General features: G+C 40.2%; 1 protein-coding gene across 2 annotated transcripts; it reads left to right on the top strand.

Moving 5' to 3' along the window:
- Window positions 1-4,369: 4,369 nt before the first annotated feature.
- On the top strand, window positions 4,370-17,531 carry rnf169 (ring finger protein 169). 2 transcript variants are annotated; one of them, XM_023966728.2, is made up of 7 exons: window positions 4,370-4,730; window positions 5,383-5,780; window positions 6,486-6,553; window positions 6,863-6,949; window positions 7,086-7,180; window positions 7,397-7,499; window positions 14,158-17,531. In XM_023966728.2, exons 1-7 carry the CDS (start codon window positions 4,684-4,686, stop codon window positions 15,391-15,393), a joined length of 2,034 nt encoding a protein of 677 aa, XP_023822496.2. In that variant the 5' UTR covers window positions 4,370-4,683; the 3' UTR covers window positions 15,394-17,531. The 2 variants fall into 2 exon arrangements, with proteins under 2 accessions (XP_023822496.2, XP_023822495.2); XM_023966727.2 differs by having other exon boundaries at window positions 4,374-4,730; window positions 6,486-6,559.
- Window positions 17,532-19,159: the final 1,628 nt, after the last annotated feature.

The following is a 19,159-nucleotide window of genomic DNA, read 5'->3' as shown; positions in this document are numbered from 1 at the left end:
GCACTGAGACTGCACTTGTGAAGGTGGTAAATGACCTTTTACAGGAGTCAGACCGAGGCTCTGCATCTGTCCTCATGCTCCTAGACCTTAGTGCTGCTTTTGATACCGTCGATCACCACATTGTTTTGGAGGGATTGGAAACCTAAATTGGTCTACACGCCTTATCTGTCGGAAAGATATGTTTGTCTCTGTGGATGGTTTGTCCTCTGACAAATCAACTGTAAATTTCGATGTTTCCTCAAGGTTCCGTTTTAGGACCACTATTGTTTTCACCATATATTTTACCTCTTGGTGATGTCATTCGGAAACATAAATGTTAACTTTCATTGCCATGCGGATGACACACATTTGTACATTTCGATGAAACCCCAAAATTGGCCTCCCTGGAAGCCTGTGTTTCAGACATAAGGAAGTGGATGGCTGGAAATGTTCTACTTTTAAACTCGGACAAAACTGAGATGCTTGTTCTAGGTCCCAAGAAACAAAGAGATCTTCTGTTGAATCTGACAATTAATGTTGATGGTTGTACAGTCGTCTCAAATTAAATGGAAGGACCTCGGTGTTACTCTGGACCCTGATCTCTCTTTTTACGAACATATCAAGACTGTTTCAAGGACAGCTTTTTTCCATCTACATAGACATTGCAAAAATCAGAAACTTTCTGTCCAAAAATGATGCAGAAAAATGTATCCATGCTTTTGTCACTTCTAGGTTAGACTACTGCAATGCTCTACTTTCCGGCTACCTGGATAAAGCACTAATAAACTTCAGTTAGTGCTAAACACGGCTGCTAAAATCTTGACTAGAACCAAAGAATTTGATCATATTATTCCAGTGCTAGCCTCTATACACTGGCTTCCTGTTAAGGCAAGGGCTGATTTCAAGGTTTTACTGCTAACCTACAAAGCATTACATGGGCTTGCTCCTACCCATCTTTCCGATTTGGTCCTACCGTACATACCTACACGTACGCTACGGTCACAAGACGCAGGCCTCCTAACTGTCCCTAGAATTTCTAAGCAAACAGCTGGAGGCAGGGCTTTCTCCTATAGAGCTCTATTTTTATGGAATGGTCTGCCTACCCATGTGAGAGACGCAGACTCGGTCTCAACCTTTATGTCTTTATTGAAGACTCATCTCTTCAGTAGGTCCTATGATTGAGTGTAGTCTGGCCCAGGAGTGTGAAGGTGAACGGAAAGGCACTGGAGCAACGAACCGCCCTTGCTGTCTCTGCCTGGCCGGTTCCCCTCTCTCCACTGGGATTCTCTGCCTCTAACCCTATTACAGGGGCTGAGTCACTGGCTTACTGGTGCTCTTCCATGCCGTCCCTAGGAGGGTTGAGTCACTTGAGCGTGATCTTTCTGTACGGGTTGGAGCCCCCCCCTTGGGTTGTGCCGTGGTGGAGATCTTTGTGGGCTATACTTGGCCTTGTCTCAGGATGGTAAGTTGGTGGTTGAGAGAGTGATGTTGTATGCATGTGTGGATCCTCATTAAACCCTTGAACTACTGCTTCCTCATGTTCTGAACGGACACCCTGTGGTGGTTGCTACCGGACTAAAATTCAGCACCTAATTTGTTTATCCCTTTTTATTGGTCCTTCGAATTCATAAACACCCCTATTTTTCAGTAAATTGCATTTAGGTTATAGTTTATTGAGATGCATGAATACACCACACAAAAAGCTTGTTTTCCTGCAATTCTTTGTAGTAATGATTTATGTTCACTACTTGGTCAATTGATTTGATGATTAAATCTATGCAATTAAATGAAATGATAGTTCATCCCTCTTTTTGTATTCTGTAATGGGTATATTGTAACCATGTGTTCAAGCTAATCAAATCAAAGTTTATTTAGCGCTGTCCTTTTAGAACCAGGAAGGGCACTCCAATCGATAACTTATCAAGATCTGTTGCCTATGCCCAATAGTCCAACTCATCACTGATCATTATTATTACAAATAGAAGATTCTCACAATGGTGCTCGTTTAGTAAAGTTACATCAAAGCTGAATCAATGTCTGGAGAGATCACACTACAATGAATTAGTATTTTATATAACAGAACTGAATAATATAGCAGGCCTATAACATTACTGTTACACCAAAAACACCTAATTTATAATGCTATTTTAGGATGGTTAACTGAAGCTGAAGGGTCAAAAAAAGATATATCATACACCAAAACTGAGCCACTATGCAGGATACAGTATTTGCTTTAATTGAAACAAAATACAAGAATAGCTAATAGCTTTAACATAATCTGCTCTAATTCACTCACGAAACAGTGAATCAAGAAGATTGAAATGCATAAGCTATTCCCATGAAACTGATTGAGATCAATCAAATGATTGAAACTGCATCTGCATGCCACCGGTAAAACGTGAATAATTATCATTCAGGATTAACAGAGTGATGGCCTATTTTGAAATTAGGTATGCCTAACTTGGTAATTGAGGGTATTAAAAATATAAAATTTTCCTGAGACAATATGTGTGGGCATAGGCAAATGGTGCAATTGTAGGATGATTTTTATGCTTATTTTATTACAGGGTTCTCCAACCCTGTTCCTGGAGAACTACCATGCTGTAGGTTTTCATCCCAACCATAATCTAGCGCACTTGATTCTAATAATTAGCTGGTTTATAAGATAAATCGGGTTAGTTACAACTCGGGTTGGACTGAAACCCTACATGATGGTAGCACTCCAGGAACAGGGTTGAGGAGCCATGAGAGGCTATTCAATAGGCTACATCTGTCTGTACAAACTTTGAGAATTATTTAATTTGCATATTTAAAAAATAAATAAATGACATGACATGACAGCACCATGGACAACTTCTCCATTCACCCAGAGACTTCATGCTGCTATTTTTATACGCCTCTGACCACGTTTTAGCATTATTCTTCATGTACATTGTGTCATAACCTACACTTGGATTAGCCTACACTGTAATTCATTAAACTTTTAATTATTATTTTACCGCACCAGCATTGCAATCCAATGCATGCATGATTTATGCAATCATTTAAAATGATTTATACCTTTATTTTTGAGTATATTTAAAACCAAATACTTTGAGAATTTTACTCAAGTAGTATTTTACTGTGTGACTTTCACTTTTACTGGGTCATTTTCTATTAAGGGATCTTTACTTTTACCCAAGTATGACAATTGGGTACTTTTTCCACCACTGCCTGCAAGTCATCTCTAGCTGACACCTTTGCTAACAGGTATTGTGCCAATTTAAAACTTGCACAAGACAGTTCACAGAATTGTCAATTGATTATATATTTTTTCCAATTCATTACTCAATGTAGGTAACATTAGATAGTTAATCCAGACATTCTTACAATTGCCTCGATTTGGCACTCTCATCCAAATCATCATGGCTTTTGTAGTTCTTTATGATAGTCACTTTAGCAGATAATTAGCATTTYCGTTTGTTTTTTGGGGGGTATGGGGGGGGGGTACAGGCGAATATATTGATAAAAGTCACATTGTTCTAGAGATTTACACGGTATCAAAACGTCACACCAGGGTAAACCTACACAAAACATTGTGCTTATTTTAAGTGTTACTACAATCCCGATGGGAAAAATTAATGGTGGAAAAACGATTGGAACCATTTCCTTGTTTGACCGCTAGGTTTTCTGTGTACTGTGACTCATACTGTGGTACTCTATATCCTTTTTTAGTAACCTACCTGTGGCTTGCTCGGTAGGTGGAGTTTGCACTAGAGCAGAATTTCCAAAGCTCAGTCCTGGGAACTCCAAGGKGTGCATGTTTTGTTTTTCTGTCCTAACACTACACAGCTAATTCAAATGATCGCAGCTTGATGATTAGTTGATTATTTGAATCAGCTGTGTAGCGCTAGGCCAAAAACCAAAACGTGCACCCCTTGGGGTGAGTTTGGGAAACCCTGCACTAGGGCTCGGCACGTGTAGGCTATTCCAAGGTGCGAACTCCGCTCATCCGGCAAGCTAAATCAAGCACACCTAATTTGTATGCCTCTGCTGCCGTTGATGCATTGAGTGACTGGGCGGGGATTGTTTTCAAACCTAGAGATGGTACAAAGACTGAAGAGGAAGCGAGACAACCCGCTCCCTCATTTTTTTCTAGTTAAATTACAGTCAATCAGGCATGTGCGTAGATAGGGCTCTACCTGTGAAAAGCAAATGCAACTTTGTCCTTCTCGGTAGTGGTATAAAACAAATGCTATACATTTTTGTGTCCTTATTGTTCTGAACCCACTGCAAGCAAGTCATCGTTAAGTTATCATCTATGCTTGAGAACCGAAACGCACATCTTGGTTGTTGATCAATTCATCATCATTATCCAGATTAGCGACCAGAAATAACTTGTTTCATTTCCTGGCAAAAACAGAGTAGGCCTACTTCATCATAAATATAAAATACATTTTAGAAATCTACTACTCACTCATAGCCAGAACAATAGGCTACCTGACGATTTGATAAATACTTTTTATATTTCAGATATACTTAGTTTGGTTGGCTACTGGCTATATAACTAAAAATAAGCAGCTGTAAAATTGCACTGCCTTCAATATTTTGGGATGAAGATGTAACATATTCTGGCGACTTTATTACATTATTTGTGAGAAAGAACAGGGTTTAACGGCTGGCACGTTGAACTTGAACTATGCAGACCGGCTGCCCTCCAAAGTGATGGTATGGTGCAGACAAAACATGCTTTCCATCCAATCCTGCAACAAGTAGGCAGAATGATTTCCCTTGCTCTGGACATGCTATATCCCTACTCTATATTGTCTGCTAACATTAATGAGTTTCAGCTCCAAATGCAGGTGTAARACGCATTGTATTTCTGTAGCCAAGTTTTCAAAATGCATCACTGATTATGGCTGTAATGACAGGCTATACATTTGGACAGCGATTGTGCGCGTCACAAGTTTTTTACAACTTGCTTTTGGGGGTCGCTGGTCTAAATGTTTGAATACAGGATAGTGGCAACACATGTTGGGTTAGATATAGTAATGATAGGCTACAGTATTTCTTAAACGCTTCTATTTTGACTGGAATTGTGTTGATCATTGTTAATAAGTGCAGTATTTATTCCAGTACTTTACTTATCAGTTTGTGCTGCTTTCTCCTCTTCTTGTAATAATTGCTCAACAAGTCCATGATCGCGGTAGGGCGAATTGGGTTGCCCTTTGTTTTTTATTTTTTAGATCGAGCACATTCTCCCAAAAGGTCTGTGCATGGCTCAATGAACTAATTAGACCAGAACCAGCTGCTATCGCACTGGTGTCTATGGAACCACCCCCTTAAGCAGACCAGAAGTGATCATTGTTTTCAATGGTAAACGGCCAAAGTAACCTCTCTTCATTTATCCACCATCTTTGGTAGGGAGAGACCAATGAAAATGGCGGCGACAGGGTCCGTCAGATCCACCAGTGGATTGGGGCACAAATGCAAAGCCAGGCCCGCCGATATGCTGAAAACTCGGACACATTCACAGCTGCTGACCTTGGAGGAGGCAAGGTGTCCGGTTTGTTCGGAAATTTTATTAGAGCCCGTAACTATGCCATGTAGCCACTCGGTGTGTCTGCACTGTTTCAAGCGGACAGTTGAATTCACCAGTCTGTGCTGTCCCCTCTGCCGGCTGCGAGTATCCAGCTGGGCCCGTAAACAGTCCCGGGAGAAAAGCCTAGTTAACATCGAACTCTGGGAAATGGTTCGACAGAGTTACCCACAACGATGCGAGATGAGAATGGAGCAGAGAGACTGTGAGACTGGTGGAGAAGGTATGCTTTTTTGATAACAACAGTTATTACAATTCAGTTTTAGGCTCTTTGGGGTTGTATTGGGTTAGGGTACATACATTTGTGTATGTCATAAGGATTTTGTTCAGTCCTCTTAATTTGTTTCCAAGTATAGGTTATGACCACGAACACAAAGTAGGAAAACATATAGGCTTATCGTTTTTATTCGCGGCAAACATTGTAACTGACAGTGGTGCGGTCATTCCATGTTGGCAACACCACTGCAGTACATACAGTTTCATGTTTTTTTTTCTTCACATTTACACATAGTGTGTTACTTTGTTGTTACAACGATATTATTTGGAATTAGAACGGTTCTGTTACATTGTAACAAATTATATTTAACTCGGTGCTGTGCGTTCTCCCATACGCGCCTTTGATGGCCATTCCATATAACCAATAGGCACTTGTACAAGGCTTAAGAACCAGACCAGTCAGTTTTGATATACCGGACTTGTCTGGGCATAGAAAGTTTCACTGTGACTTGCCCAGACTTGTGGCGCTTTTTGTGGGAGGTGCTACTCTATTGACACCATCTGTACTGTCTGGGGAGTTTTTAAATGTAATATGTTATATATATGTGTATACATGTTCTATACAGTGGTTCCCAAACCTTTTTGACCCAGCTCTTGTTTTCAGAATATTTTTGAGCGATTTTGATAATTTACATATTTTTTTTTTCCTCAGACATTTTCCGCTCGCCTGCTCAGGTATCCAAATCTGGAGAGATCCGACTGGAGTATGGAAAGCAAAAAGTAAAGGTAACATTGTAATATGGGTTATTATAACAACTGTTGATTATTTAAATACAATAGAGGTTTTGTGTCCCGTAGTGCATTTTTTTATAAACATTATACAATACCCATTAACCCCTCAAAAGGAGAGACCTATGTGTTTGAGACTTGGATTAGAGAAAGAATATATTGATGTCATCATTTTATTCCTATCACAAATTCCACTGTTGTAGATTGGCACACAACACATTGATTTTAAACAATCACGGGTTATGTGAATGATCCCTTGGGTTCAGTTACTATCAGTAAGAATTGATTTGTTTTTTTCAGGTACCAATCAATGAAGAGAAAGAAGAGGGGAGGAGGAAAGTCCACCACAGAGAGGGATGTGGAACCCTCAAGCACTTTCAAGATCCTGTAAGTTTTATCTTGTAACCCTCTTGTGAATAGATTGTTGAATAGATTGTGAATGGATTGTTGCTCAGAATGCTATGCCAACACACTGATGAATAAGTGTAAACATGATGCTGAGATATACAACCCTCTCTTCCAGTTCTATGGGTTGCTGTCAGACTCGGAGAATGAAGAACCCATTGGGAAGAGAACCAGAAATGTGTCTGCGTTTGTTAGAAGAACAAAGATCTCAGCGTTTGTGTTACATTTGACATTTAGGGCTGCTTGTAACTGTAATAATGTCCTCATATAACAGTAATGAATAATCATGTTGCAATTTTTAAAACTTAATGCTGCAGTATTGATTCTTTGCACACATACATTTTCAAAGCCACAGAACAATTGATGTTACCTTTTAATGTTTTTGTGTGTTTTTAATTCAGTTATTTACTCAGTCCCCTTTTCCCTCAGTGGTCTACATACCAATGTGGTGCAGAGAAGCCAGAGCTGTACTGATCCAGAAGAGGGAAGGCGAAAAATGAGGGTATCTACTCATCTTCCTGGACTGGACAAGGTATGATGCTGTGCTTTTAATTATGATTCCCATGTAAAGGGGATAGAAATGCTCAAAATTGTAGAATTATTTTTCTCTCGTGGCTAACAACCAGGACGTTTGAAAAGAGGCTGAGTGGTCGGGGAGCTTATATTCACAAGCTCCCCTTGACTGATAGCTCTTTGAAACACCGAGGTCAAGAAACTTGGATGCAGTATTGTAGTAAAATCTTCTCAAACAAATTTGGTGTTACACAAAGGAACTCAAACAACATTGAAATTGGCATGTCGCTCTTGATTCGGTTCACAGCCACACTAACGGATGTGTTTACATGACAACGGCATCATAGTTTTGAACGACCCCCTCCCCGTTCTGTTTCATGCTTGCTAAAGACCTAGCTAGCCAGTAACTAGCTAACACCAGACACAGATGAAAGGGGAGACATACAGTGCATTTGGAAAGTATTCAGACCCCTTGACTTTTTCCACATTTTTTTACGGTACAGCCTTATTCTAAAATGTATTATATAAAAACATTTCCTCATCAATCTACACACAATACCCCATAATGACAAAGCAAAAGCAGGTTTTTAGATTTTTTTGCACATTTAGTAAAAATATAAAAACAGAAATACCTTATTTACATAAGTATTCAGACCCTTTGCTATGAGCCTCGAAATTGAGCTCAGGTGCCTCCTGTTTCCATTGATCATCCTTCAGATGTTTCTACAACTTGATTGAAGTCCATCTGTGGAAAAATCATTTGATTGGACATGATTTGGAAAGGCACACACATGTCTATATAAGGTCCCACAGTTGACAGTGCATGTCAGAGCAAAAACCAAGCCATGAGGCCAAAGGAATTGTCCGTAGAGCTCCGAGACAGAATTGTGTCGAGGCACAGATCTGGGGAAGGATACCAAAACATTTCCGCAGCATTGAAGGTCCCCAAGAACACAGTGGCCTCCATCATTCTTAAATGGAAGAAATTTGGAACCACCAAGACCCTTCCTAGAGCTGGCCGTCCGGCCAAACTGAGCAATCGGGTTCAGTGAGGTGACCAAGAACCCAATGGTCACTCTGACCGAGCGCTATAGTTCCTCTGTGGAGATGGTTGTCCTTCTGGAAGGTTCTCCCATCTCTTTCCTTTAAAATGAGTCAATAAGTATTCAACCCTTTTGTTATGGCAAGCCTAAATAAGTTCAGGAGTAAACATTTGCTTAACAAGTCACATAAGTTGCAATGGACTCTGTCCAGTTTTGAATGGCTACCTCATCTCTGTTTTTGAATGGCTACCTCATCTCTGTACCCCACAGTCGAGCAGTGACTGGTCCCTCAGTCGAGCAGTGAATTTCAAACACAGATTCAACCACAAAGACAAGGGAGGTTTTCCAATGCCTCGCAAAGAAGGGCTCCTATTGGTAGATGGGTATAAAAATAAAAGCAGACATTGAATATCCCTTTGAGCATGGTGAAGTTATTATTTACAATTTGGATGGTGTATTTATACACGCAGGCACTACAAAGATACAGGCGCCCTTCCTAACTCAGTTGCCGGAGAGGAAGGAAACCGCTCAGGGATTTCCTCTAATTGTGACTTTAAAACAATTAGAGTTTAATGGCTGTGATAGGAGAACTGAGGATGGATGACAGAGTGATAAGAAGGAAGCCTGTGCAGAATAAAAATATTCCAAAACATACATCCTGTTTGCAATAAGGCACTAAAGTAAAGAAAAATGCGACAAAGAAATWAACTTTTTGTCCTGAATACAAAGTGTTATGTTTGGGGCAAAAACAACACATCACTTAGTGCCACTCTTCATATTTTTAAACATGGTGGTAGCTGCATCATGTTATCGGTATGCTTGTCATCGGCAAAGAATAGGTAGTTTTTTTTAAGGATAAAAGGAAACAGAATAGAGCTAAGCACAGACAAAAGCCTAGAGGAAAACCTTTCATCAGGACAATAACCTAAAATACAAGGCCAAATATACACTGGAGTTGCTTACCAAGACGACTGAATGTTCCTGATGGGATTAGTTACATTTTTGACTTAAATCGGCTTGAAAATCTGTGGCAAGACTTGAAAATGGCTGTCTAGCAATGATCAACAACCAACTTGACATATTTTGAATAATTTAAAAATAATCATGTGCAAATATTGTACAATCCAGGTGAGCAGAGCTCTTAGACTTACCCAGAAAGACTCACAACTATAATAGCTGCCGACGGTGATTCTAACATGCATTGACTCAGGGGTATGAATACTTAAATGAATACTGTAAATTAGATACTTTTGTATATACAGTTGAAGTTGGAAGTTTACATACACTTAGGTTGGAGTCATTAAAACTCGTTTTTCAACCACTCCACAAATTTCTTGTTAACAAACTATAGTTTTGTCAAAGTCGGTTAGGACATCTACTTTGTGCATGACACAAGTAATTTTTTCAACAATTGTTTACAGACAGATTATTTCACTTATAACTCACTGTATCATAATTCCAGTGGGTCAGAAGATTACATACACTAAGTTGACTGTGCCTTTAAACAGCTTGGAAAATTCCAGAAAATGATGTCATGGCTTTAGAAGCTTCTGATAGGCTAATTGACATCATTTGAGTCAATTTGAGGTTTACCTGTGGATGTATTTCAAGGCCTACCTTCAAACTCAGTTCCTCTTTGTTTGACACCATGGGAAAATCAAAAGAAATCAGCCAAGACCTCAGAAAACAAATTGTAGACCTCCACAAGTCTGGTTCATCCTTGGGAGTAATTTCCAAATGCCTGAGGGTACCACGTTCATCTGTACAAACAATAGTACGCAAGTATAAACACCATGGGACCGCACAGCAGTCATACCGTTCAGGAAGGAGACATGTTCTGTCTCCTAGAGATGAGCGTACTTTGGAGCGAGAAGTCCAAATCAATCCCAGAACAACAGCAAAAGACCTTGTGAAGATGCTGGAGGAAACCGGTACAAAAGTATCTATATCCACAGTAAAACGAGTCCTATATCGACCTAACCTGAAAGGCCGCTCAGCAAGGAAGAAGCCACTGCTCCAAAACCGCCATAAAAAAGCCAGACTACGGTTTGCAACTGCACATGGGGACAAAGATCGTACTTTTAGGAGAAATGTCCTCTGGTCTGATGAAACAAAAATAGAACCGTTTGGCCATAATGACCATTGTTATGTTTGGAGGAGAAAGGGGGATGCTTGCGAGCTGAAGAACACCATCCCAACCGTGAACCATGGGGGTGGCAGCATCATGTTGTGGGGGTGCTTTGCTGCAGGAGGGACTAGTGCACTTCACAAAATAGATGGCATCATGAGGTAGGAAAATTATAGAGATATATTGAAGCAACATCTCAAGACATCAGTCAGGAAGTTAAAGCTTGGTCGCAAATGGGTCTTCCAAATGAAAAATGAACAAGCATACTTCCAAAGTTGTGGCAAAATGGCTTAAGGACAACAAAGTCAAGGTACTGGAGTGGCCATCACAAAGCCCTGACCTCGATCCTATAGAAAATTTGTGGGCAGAACTGAAAAGGTGTGTGCGAGCAAGGAGGCCTATAAACCTGACTCAGTTACACCAGCTTTGTCAGGAGGAAAGGGCCAAAATTCACCCAACTTATTGTGGGAAACTTGTGGAAGGCTACACGAAACGTTTGACCCAAGTTAAACAATTTAAAGGCAATGATACCAAATACTAATTGTGTATGTAAACTTCTGACCCACTGGGAATGTGATGAAAGAAATACAAGCTGAAATAAATAATTCTCTCTACTATTATTCTGACATTTCACATTCTTAAAATAAAGTGCTGATCCTAACTGACCTAAGACAAGGAATTTTTACTAGGATTAAATGTGAGGAATTGTGAAAAACTGAGTTTAAATGTATTTGGCTAAGGTGTATGTAAACTTCCGGCTTCAACTGTATAGTGTATATGGACACCCCTTCAAATTAGTGGATTCAGCTATTTCAGCCACACCCATTGCTGACAGGTGTTTCAAATCAAGCACACAGCCATGCGATCTCCATAGACAAACATTGGCAGCAGAATGGCCTTACTGAAGAGCTCAGTGACTTTCAACATGGCATAGGATGCCATCTTTCGAACAAGTCAATTTGTCAAATTTCTGCCCTGCTAGAGCTGCCCCAGTCAACTGTTAGTGCGGTTATTTTGAAGTGTAAATGTCTAGGAGCAACAACAGTGAAGTGGTAGGCCACACAAGCTCACAGAASGGGACCGCCGAGTGCTGAAGCGCATAGTGGGTAGAAATAGTCTTTCCTCGGTTGCAACACTCACTACTGAGTTCCAAACTGCCTCTGAACGCAACGTCAGCACAAGAACTGTTCATTGGGAGCTTCATGAAACAGGTTTCCATGGCCTAGCAGCCGCACACAAACCTAAGATAACCATGTGCATTGCCAAGCGCCAGCTGGAGTGGTGTAAAACTTGCCGCCATTGGACTCTGGAGCAGTGGAAACGCATTCTCTGGAGTGATGAATCACCCTCTGGCAGTCCGACGGACGAATCTGGGTTTGGCGGATGCCAGGAGAACGCTACCTGCCCCAGTGCATAGTGCCAACTGTAAAGTTTGGTGGAGGAAGAATAATGGTCTGGGGCTGTTTTTCATGGTTCGGGCTAGGCCCCTTAGTTCCAGTGAAGGGAAATCTTAACATTACAAAATACAATGACATTCTAGATGATTCTGTGCTTCCAACTTTGTGGCAACAGTTTGGGGAAGGCCCTTTCCTGTTTCAGCATGACAATTTCCCCATGCACGAAGCGAGGTCCATACAGAAATGGTTTGTTGAGATCTGTGTGGAAGATCTTGACTGGTTTGCACAGAGCCCTGACCTCAACCCCATCGAACACCTTAGTGATGAATTGGAATGCTGACTGCGAGCCAGGCCTAATCGCCCAACATCAGTGCCCCACCTCACTAATGCTCTAGTGGCTGAATGGAAGCAAGTCCCCGCAGCAATGTTCCAGCATCTAGTGGAAAGCCTTCCCAGAAGAGTGGAGGCTGTTAAAGCAACAAAGGGGTGACCAACTMCATATTAATGCCCATGACTTTGGAATGAGATGTTCGACGAGCAGGTGTCCACATACTTTTGGTAATGTATTTCATTTTCAATAAAATTGCTAAAATTTCACTTTGTTAGGATATTGTGTGTAGATGGGTGAGAAAATATATCTATTAAATCAATTTTGAATTCAGGCTGTAACACAACAAAATGTGTAATGAGTCCAGGAGTATGAATACTTTCTGACGGCATTGTATACAAACCACGGCCTTCTGCAAACACGCCTTCTCCGCTGTTGGTTACAAGGCGCTACTAATTTAAATTAGGTAAGAGAATATCATGTTACCATTGGTGCATTAAAATGAGAGTTCGGTTAATGTCCAATGTTCCCTCTAAGCTGTGCCTGTGCAAGGCCGCGCACCTCCTCCTGGACTGATGGGCAGAAGAAATGCCAGGCTGCGCAGAGGCACAAGAGATTGAACTTAACTGAGTTCACCCCATTAGTTTGCACAATATAGATAAAAGTTTTTTCTGGGATCGAATCAACATTATATCAGTCCCTTTTTCAATGCAACAAACCAAAACAAATCTAACTTTACAAGATTGAGTCTGTGATTTTGTTGTAGGGATAGCCAGAGCGCAAAGGAGTAGAATTTAGGCGGGTAGCCCATGAGGGGTCTTTAAATCACCTGCAAATGAATTAATGGGCTTTTCAGATCAAAGTTATGCATGTGAACATTTGTTGATATTCTTTGCTAGTTAGCGAGTTATTAGCCCAGTTATAGATTAGTATAGGCCAGCAATGGGGAGTTACTGCTTCCTACAAGAGCATAAAACCTGTTGGCTACATTTCAAGCTGTCTTTGAAAAGCGAGTCAGGTAAAAAGCTTGTCTTAATTAAATGGGCAGTGTTGTATTTTGAGACCGGCTTGAATATGCTAATAAGCCAATAGGCAGTGGCGTAGTCTACATTGTCTAATTCTCTGTATTATGTTGTAAAGTGGTTTCTTATATCATACAATACAATGCAATTTACAGTCACCTATTTGGCCCGTGGTGTTACAGACTAAAAAAAAAGTAATTCATGTCAAGCCTTTCATAATGTAAAAACGTTTTTTAAAGTCTCATGCAATGTAGGCCTGCATTGAACACCACATACTGCGTAGGCTATATCATAGAAATAAAAGCTATTTCCACGTGAACATTTTATGGCATTTGCTCCATTGGTTTTGTTGGTAGGTCTACATTATGCTCAAATAGCCTTTTGGCTACTGTCTAAAACTGTAAGGTTGTACAGCCTTAGTTTTCACTGTAAACGCAAGCCGGAAGCTGCACAAAATTCTCACAGCGGTCAAGTTTACGCTCACAAGACCTAAAATTTAAGGGAACATTAGTGATGTCACCATATCCCTTTAATAATCCCCCCTCTTGAATCTAAGTGTTTGAGATGGGGGAGGGGACCAGTAATTTTAAGATCAAACTTGATCAATGTAGAAGCAACAGTAATTTTTCATGCTTTGGTCATAATACTTTCATCTGGTTCCATCCAAATATCAAATTTCAAGAAAAATATGATTCTGACTGTTCATGACCTTTAAAACATTGATCTTCCTTTTTCTGTTGGTTTGTTGTCTCTGTACAGGCAAGTATTGCTCACAGCTACAATGCAGGAATCCTTCTGTCCTCTGAGAACAGCCGATCTCTTTCGGCACCCATCATTGTCCAAGACAAGAGGCATAGCTGGCGAGGCGTCATCATGGCGTCATCAACACCTTTTATGGTCCCCCAGTCGAAACAGGAGAGGTCCATTAGCCCTGAGAGCAATGACAGTATTTCTGAGGAGCTGAATCACTTCAAGCCAATAGTGTGTTCGCCGTGCACCCCACCAAAGCGACTACCCGACGGGCGAGTGATGGAACCCACAATTGTGAAGTCCACCCCCCGGAACTTATTCCGCAGCCTGGAGAGGCCCACCAGCTATGAAGCGAGCCCTACTATCCTCCAGAAATGGAAGCAGATAGAGGTGGACCGTCAGTCTGTCAAAGTGACCTCGAAGGGCACCTTGACCAACCCCATGAACGAGGACCTTGTCTTCAAACCAAGCCCCATAGAGGAGAAGGACGGCAAGCCCTGTAGCTGCGCTCCAGCAGCAAATAAGGGAAAAGAACACTTAGTTATGTGTGCCAAGACTGATTCCTCTGGGCAAGAGAATGAAAGAACTTGTGTACATAATAAACGAAGACTGATATTTGATCAGGCCATTGGAGAGACAGCCTTCCATCAAAAACAATTCACGAAGTTTCATACTCCATTTGTAGCCTTAACCAGTGAGGAGACTGTTCAAGAATGTGGGGTTTCTTTTGAGTCTGTGGTGGTACCTGAATCACATTGTGGACCAACTTCAATTAATCAAAATCCAACCTTAGTACCACACGATATAAATGCCGGTGTTAGGAGTTCCAAACTTAAATCAAAGGACTCACAGGATCAGAGAAAAGAGTTTGATAATAGAAACTGTGCCCAGAACCAACCTACCTCAAGGAGGGGCAAAAAGAGGAGCCAGAAGACCAAACACCTGGAAGAGACAGAGTCTGGACTCAAGAGGCCAAGATCCCAGAGCCAAGATGGTTTCAATATAGAGTGTGCGCAGGCTGAACTGTACATTCAACAGGTACAGCAAGAGAGAGAGGACAGAGAGCTAGCGTTGAATCTTCAAAGACAGTTTGACAGAGAACAGCAACAAGAAGACAAGCAAAAGACCAGTCCTGACAAGTACTTTCTCCGGTCTTGCATGTCCAGTGAAAACAGAATCAAATGCAATCCACGCAGATCAGGAAGAATTTCCAAAAAGAATGAGCACTTTAATTGCTATTATTAAATGGTTATTCTTGTGCTTTTTAAAAGATAATTCAATCAGACAACTTCTTGCATACAAGAACTATACTGCTTTTGTTGCCCAGGTTCCAAATTCATTGCTTTTAAACAGGCTAGCTAGGGTTTAGTTTCTATGTCATAAATTGTTCATCTTCATTTTGTTGTATTCCTATTAGATGTAGTTTCTACGAACATGGTTCTGCTGAAACTTTAGGTACTATCGTTATTTATTTTCTTCTCGTTTGCAGTTACTCATAAAATTGTTATCCACTAAATCATTGTGCAGTTAATGCACTGTGAGAAAAAGCAAAAATGATTCACAGTGTGAGGTTGTGTTGAGATTCAGTGCAGACACTTCAAAATCTGTGTTCAAGCTCATGTATGATTCTGATTCGAGCTCAGCCAAGGACACAAGATATATCACTAGTACTTTGTCAGACCCTCCATTCAGATTCCCATTAACCCGGTGGAGTAACACCCGGGTCGTATTCTGTTTCCCATGGGGCAAATCACCAGTAATTCCTATCATCAAATTGAACTCAGACCTCAGAAGCTGATCCAGTGTTAGTGTTGTGCACATTTGAATAGTTAAAGGTGATCCGAGAGCTGCACTGCCACCCTATTGATTATTTCATGATCCACAAGTCATATTGATTGGGTTCTGTCAATGTTAGACAGGTTTTGCCAGAGTAAATGGTTATAATTAAACCTCATCAATAAGATTTAACGATCTGAAAATCTGCACAGAACACCTACAATGCAGGCAGCCTGAAACGTGTGGGTGTTGAGGTGTTCAGCCACTCATACTCTAAAATCTTCGGTTACAACGTAGCTTCTGGTCACGTCATATTGTTGATTTAAAGGATCAGTGTTGCCATGTTAAATATATGCAATATGTGTAAACTCTTTGCTGTACACTATTACAGTAATATTGGAAAGGGGCACAATATTAACATGCTTTTTGGATGGTGATTTTCTGATCAAATTCAATTCCAGAATGTATTTTCTGTCAATCTTATGCCCACACTTCTACCTCTACACTCACTGTTGCATTGTTGCTTTTCTCAATGATTTAGGCCCTCTTTTTCACTACCACAAACCAAAATGTCTCTATGCATGTGTATGGCACTGCTTTATAAAGTTTTAGCACTGCCAAAGCTTTATAGTTTTGATGTATATTAATCATGGGTTGACTGCTATAGTATGGTATTAATTAGGATAATTGTTTTATGCAATATTTCTATTGGAGATTCCACATTAATATATTTAATCAGCATTGTTATTTTTCTCATCTTTGAGTTGTAGTTAGTATATTGTTTGAGACGCTTATTCAAAGGGCTATTATTTTATTTGATAAATGTCTTTCATATTCTATTTCATTTCTTGTTTTCCTAAAAATGTATATTTTTCCAATGGCATATGCCAAAAATATGAGCTTTAATGTCCATTACTACTTAACATTTTTAAAGAATAAGATTTTGCAATATTATTTTGCACATATTTATGTACACAAATACTTGTATACTTACCTTTGTAGATACAGTATAAATACTCAGATGCATATTTTAGTATTGGAGGGGAGAAATGGGTTAGTGCCAAATGGCTGATTTTCTGTCGACTGTGTCATACATCTACAGTTTTTTTGTTTACTTTCCTGATTTTAAAGATTAGGTTATTGATTCTTTATAGTAATCAGAATGTACCACTTGTATAGCCTACATGATTCATTGACAGAAGTGTACTTTGAAGGAAACAACTTGTTCTGGTCATGTCCATCCAAATTCTGAAGGAACTGTGAAACACAATAACACATTCAAATGCAAATTAGAGGTGAATTACTTTTTTCATTTTCATCCAAGCGCTTGTCTTGTCTTATCTTTCACTTTAAGTATGTAAAGAAGTTGGCATTTATGTTATTCTGTATCTGTTGTTTTCCCGATATCTGGTATTGAAATGTTTGAATGCTGAATGGCTTTCCAAGACATTGATTTGACCACTCAACACAATGACAGCAAAGACTTGTAATCTCCCTCACATAATATTAAAATCATTGGTTTGCAATTATATTTCAACTCATTGGAGGTCATACATGAAACWAAAAAAATGCTTTAAATAAACATCAGTTATTATCGCTTCAAATAATTCATTTGAATTTGAGTTTTTAGCAAAATTGCATAAATCTTACAATCTTTAAGCTTCTATTTTTCTTCCTCAAGCCAATTTCCTTGTGTAGCTACAGTTGAAGTCGGGAAGTTTACATACACCTTAGCCAAATACCGTTAAACTCAGTTTTTCACAATTCCTGACATTTAATCCTAGTAAAAGTCTTAGGTCAGTTAGGATCACCACTTTGTTTTAAGAATGTGAAATGTCAGAATAAAAGTAGAGTGATTTATTTCAGCTTTTATTTCTTTCATCACATTCCCAGTGGGTCAGAAGTTTACATACACACACACTTAATATTTGGTAGCATTGCCTTTAAATTGTTTTACTTGGGTCAAACATTTCGTGTAGCCTTCCACAATCTTCCCACAATAAGTTGGGTGAATTTTGGCCCATTCCTCCTGACAGAGCTAGTGTAACTGAGTCAGGTTTGTAGGCCTCCTTGCTCGCACACACTTTTTCAGTTCTGCCCACAAATTTTCTATAGGATTGAGGTCAGGGCTTTGTGATGGCCACTCCAATACCTTGATTTTGTTGTCCTTAAGCCATTTTGCCACAACTTTGGAAGTATGCTTGGGGTCATTGTCCATTTGTAATACCCATTTGCGACCAAGCTTTAACTTCCTGACTGATGTCTTGAGATGTTGCTTCAATATATCCACATAATTTTCCTGTCTCATGATGCCATCTATTTTGTGAAGTGCACCAGTCCCTCCTGCAGCAAAGSACCCCCACAACATGATGCTGCCACCCCCGTTCTTCACGGTTGGGATGGTGTTCTTCGGCTTGCAAGCATCCCCCTTTTTCCTCCAAACATAATGATGTTCATTATAGCCTAACAGTTCTATTTTTGTTTCATCAGACCAGAGGACATTTCTACAAAAAGTACGATCATTGTCCCCATGTGCAGTTGCAAATCGTAGTCTGGCTTTTTTATGGCGGATTTCATGTCCTTTGCACATTAACTAAGCCACGCCCCGAATTAGGTCAGAAGAGCGTGTTAGTGTGATGGAACCGCCCTTTTCGACCAGAGTGCTTAAAAGGACTCGCTAAGAATTAACATACCAAACCAGCAGATGTGAAGTGTGAGCTAAACGTTACAAATGGTTGAAACTCTAAGACCAGAAAACACGACTGAAAATGGTAAGAACTTTGAATCGCCACACGAGGTGAAGAAGAGAAAGACTAGACCTTAACATTGCCAGTGTGCAGCTGGGCATGTAAAAGTAGTCCTAGATCTTTGACTAAAGACATAAGGTGGGAAGGAAGTAAATCCCATCTCAGACAACCATTGGTGCATGTGAAGAGCTGTTCTATTTGAACACTCCATTACAAGACCAAGACAACTACGAAGAAGGACATTGTGACCTCTGGTGGACAACCAGAGCTTTACACCCATCGAACCATTCCCCATAGAAGGATCAATTGGTTTCAACAGAGAGAGGACGAACAMAGACATCTACACGTAAATGCATTCCATTTCTTATCCAACCTCGCGGTGGCTCATGTGTAAGGTATGTGGTTACTGTGAGCGTAGTTTCCAAACGTACGATAAATGTCCCTTTTTCCCTATCTCTCTATTTTCCCCACCCTCTTCTCCATCTCTG

The sequence above is a fragment of the Salvelinus sp. IW2-2015 genome, linkage group LG22 (genome assembly GCF_002910315.2).
Source record: "Salvelinus sp. IW2-2015 linkage group LG22, ASM291031v2, whole genome shotgun sequence".
Classification (NCBI taxonomy): domain Eukaryota; kingdom Metazoa; phylum Chordata; class Actinopteri; order Salmoniformes; family Salmonidae; genus Salvelinus; species Salvelinus sp. IW2-2015.
This window is presented reverse-complemented; position numbering and strand designations above follow the sequence as displayed.

Coding starts and splice junctions, on each gene's coding strand:
- rnf169 (XM_023966727.2), top strand. CDS start 4,684: ATGGTATGGTGCAGACAAAACATGCTTTCCATCCAATCCTGCAACAA. Junction 4,731..5,382: donor TCCATCCAATCCTGCAACAA/GTAGGCAGAATG, acceptor CATCTTTGGTAG/GGAGAGACCAATGAAAATGG. Junction 7,500..14,157: donor ATCTTCCTGGACTGGACAAG/GTATGATGCTGT, acceptor GTCTCTGTACAG/GCAAGTATTGCTCACAGCTA.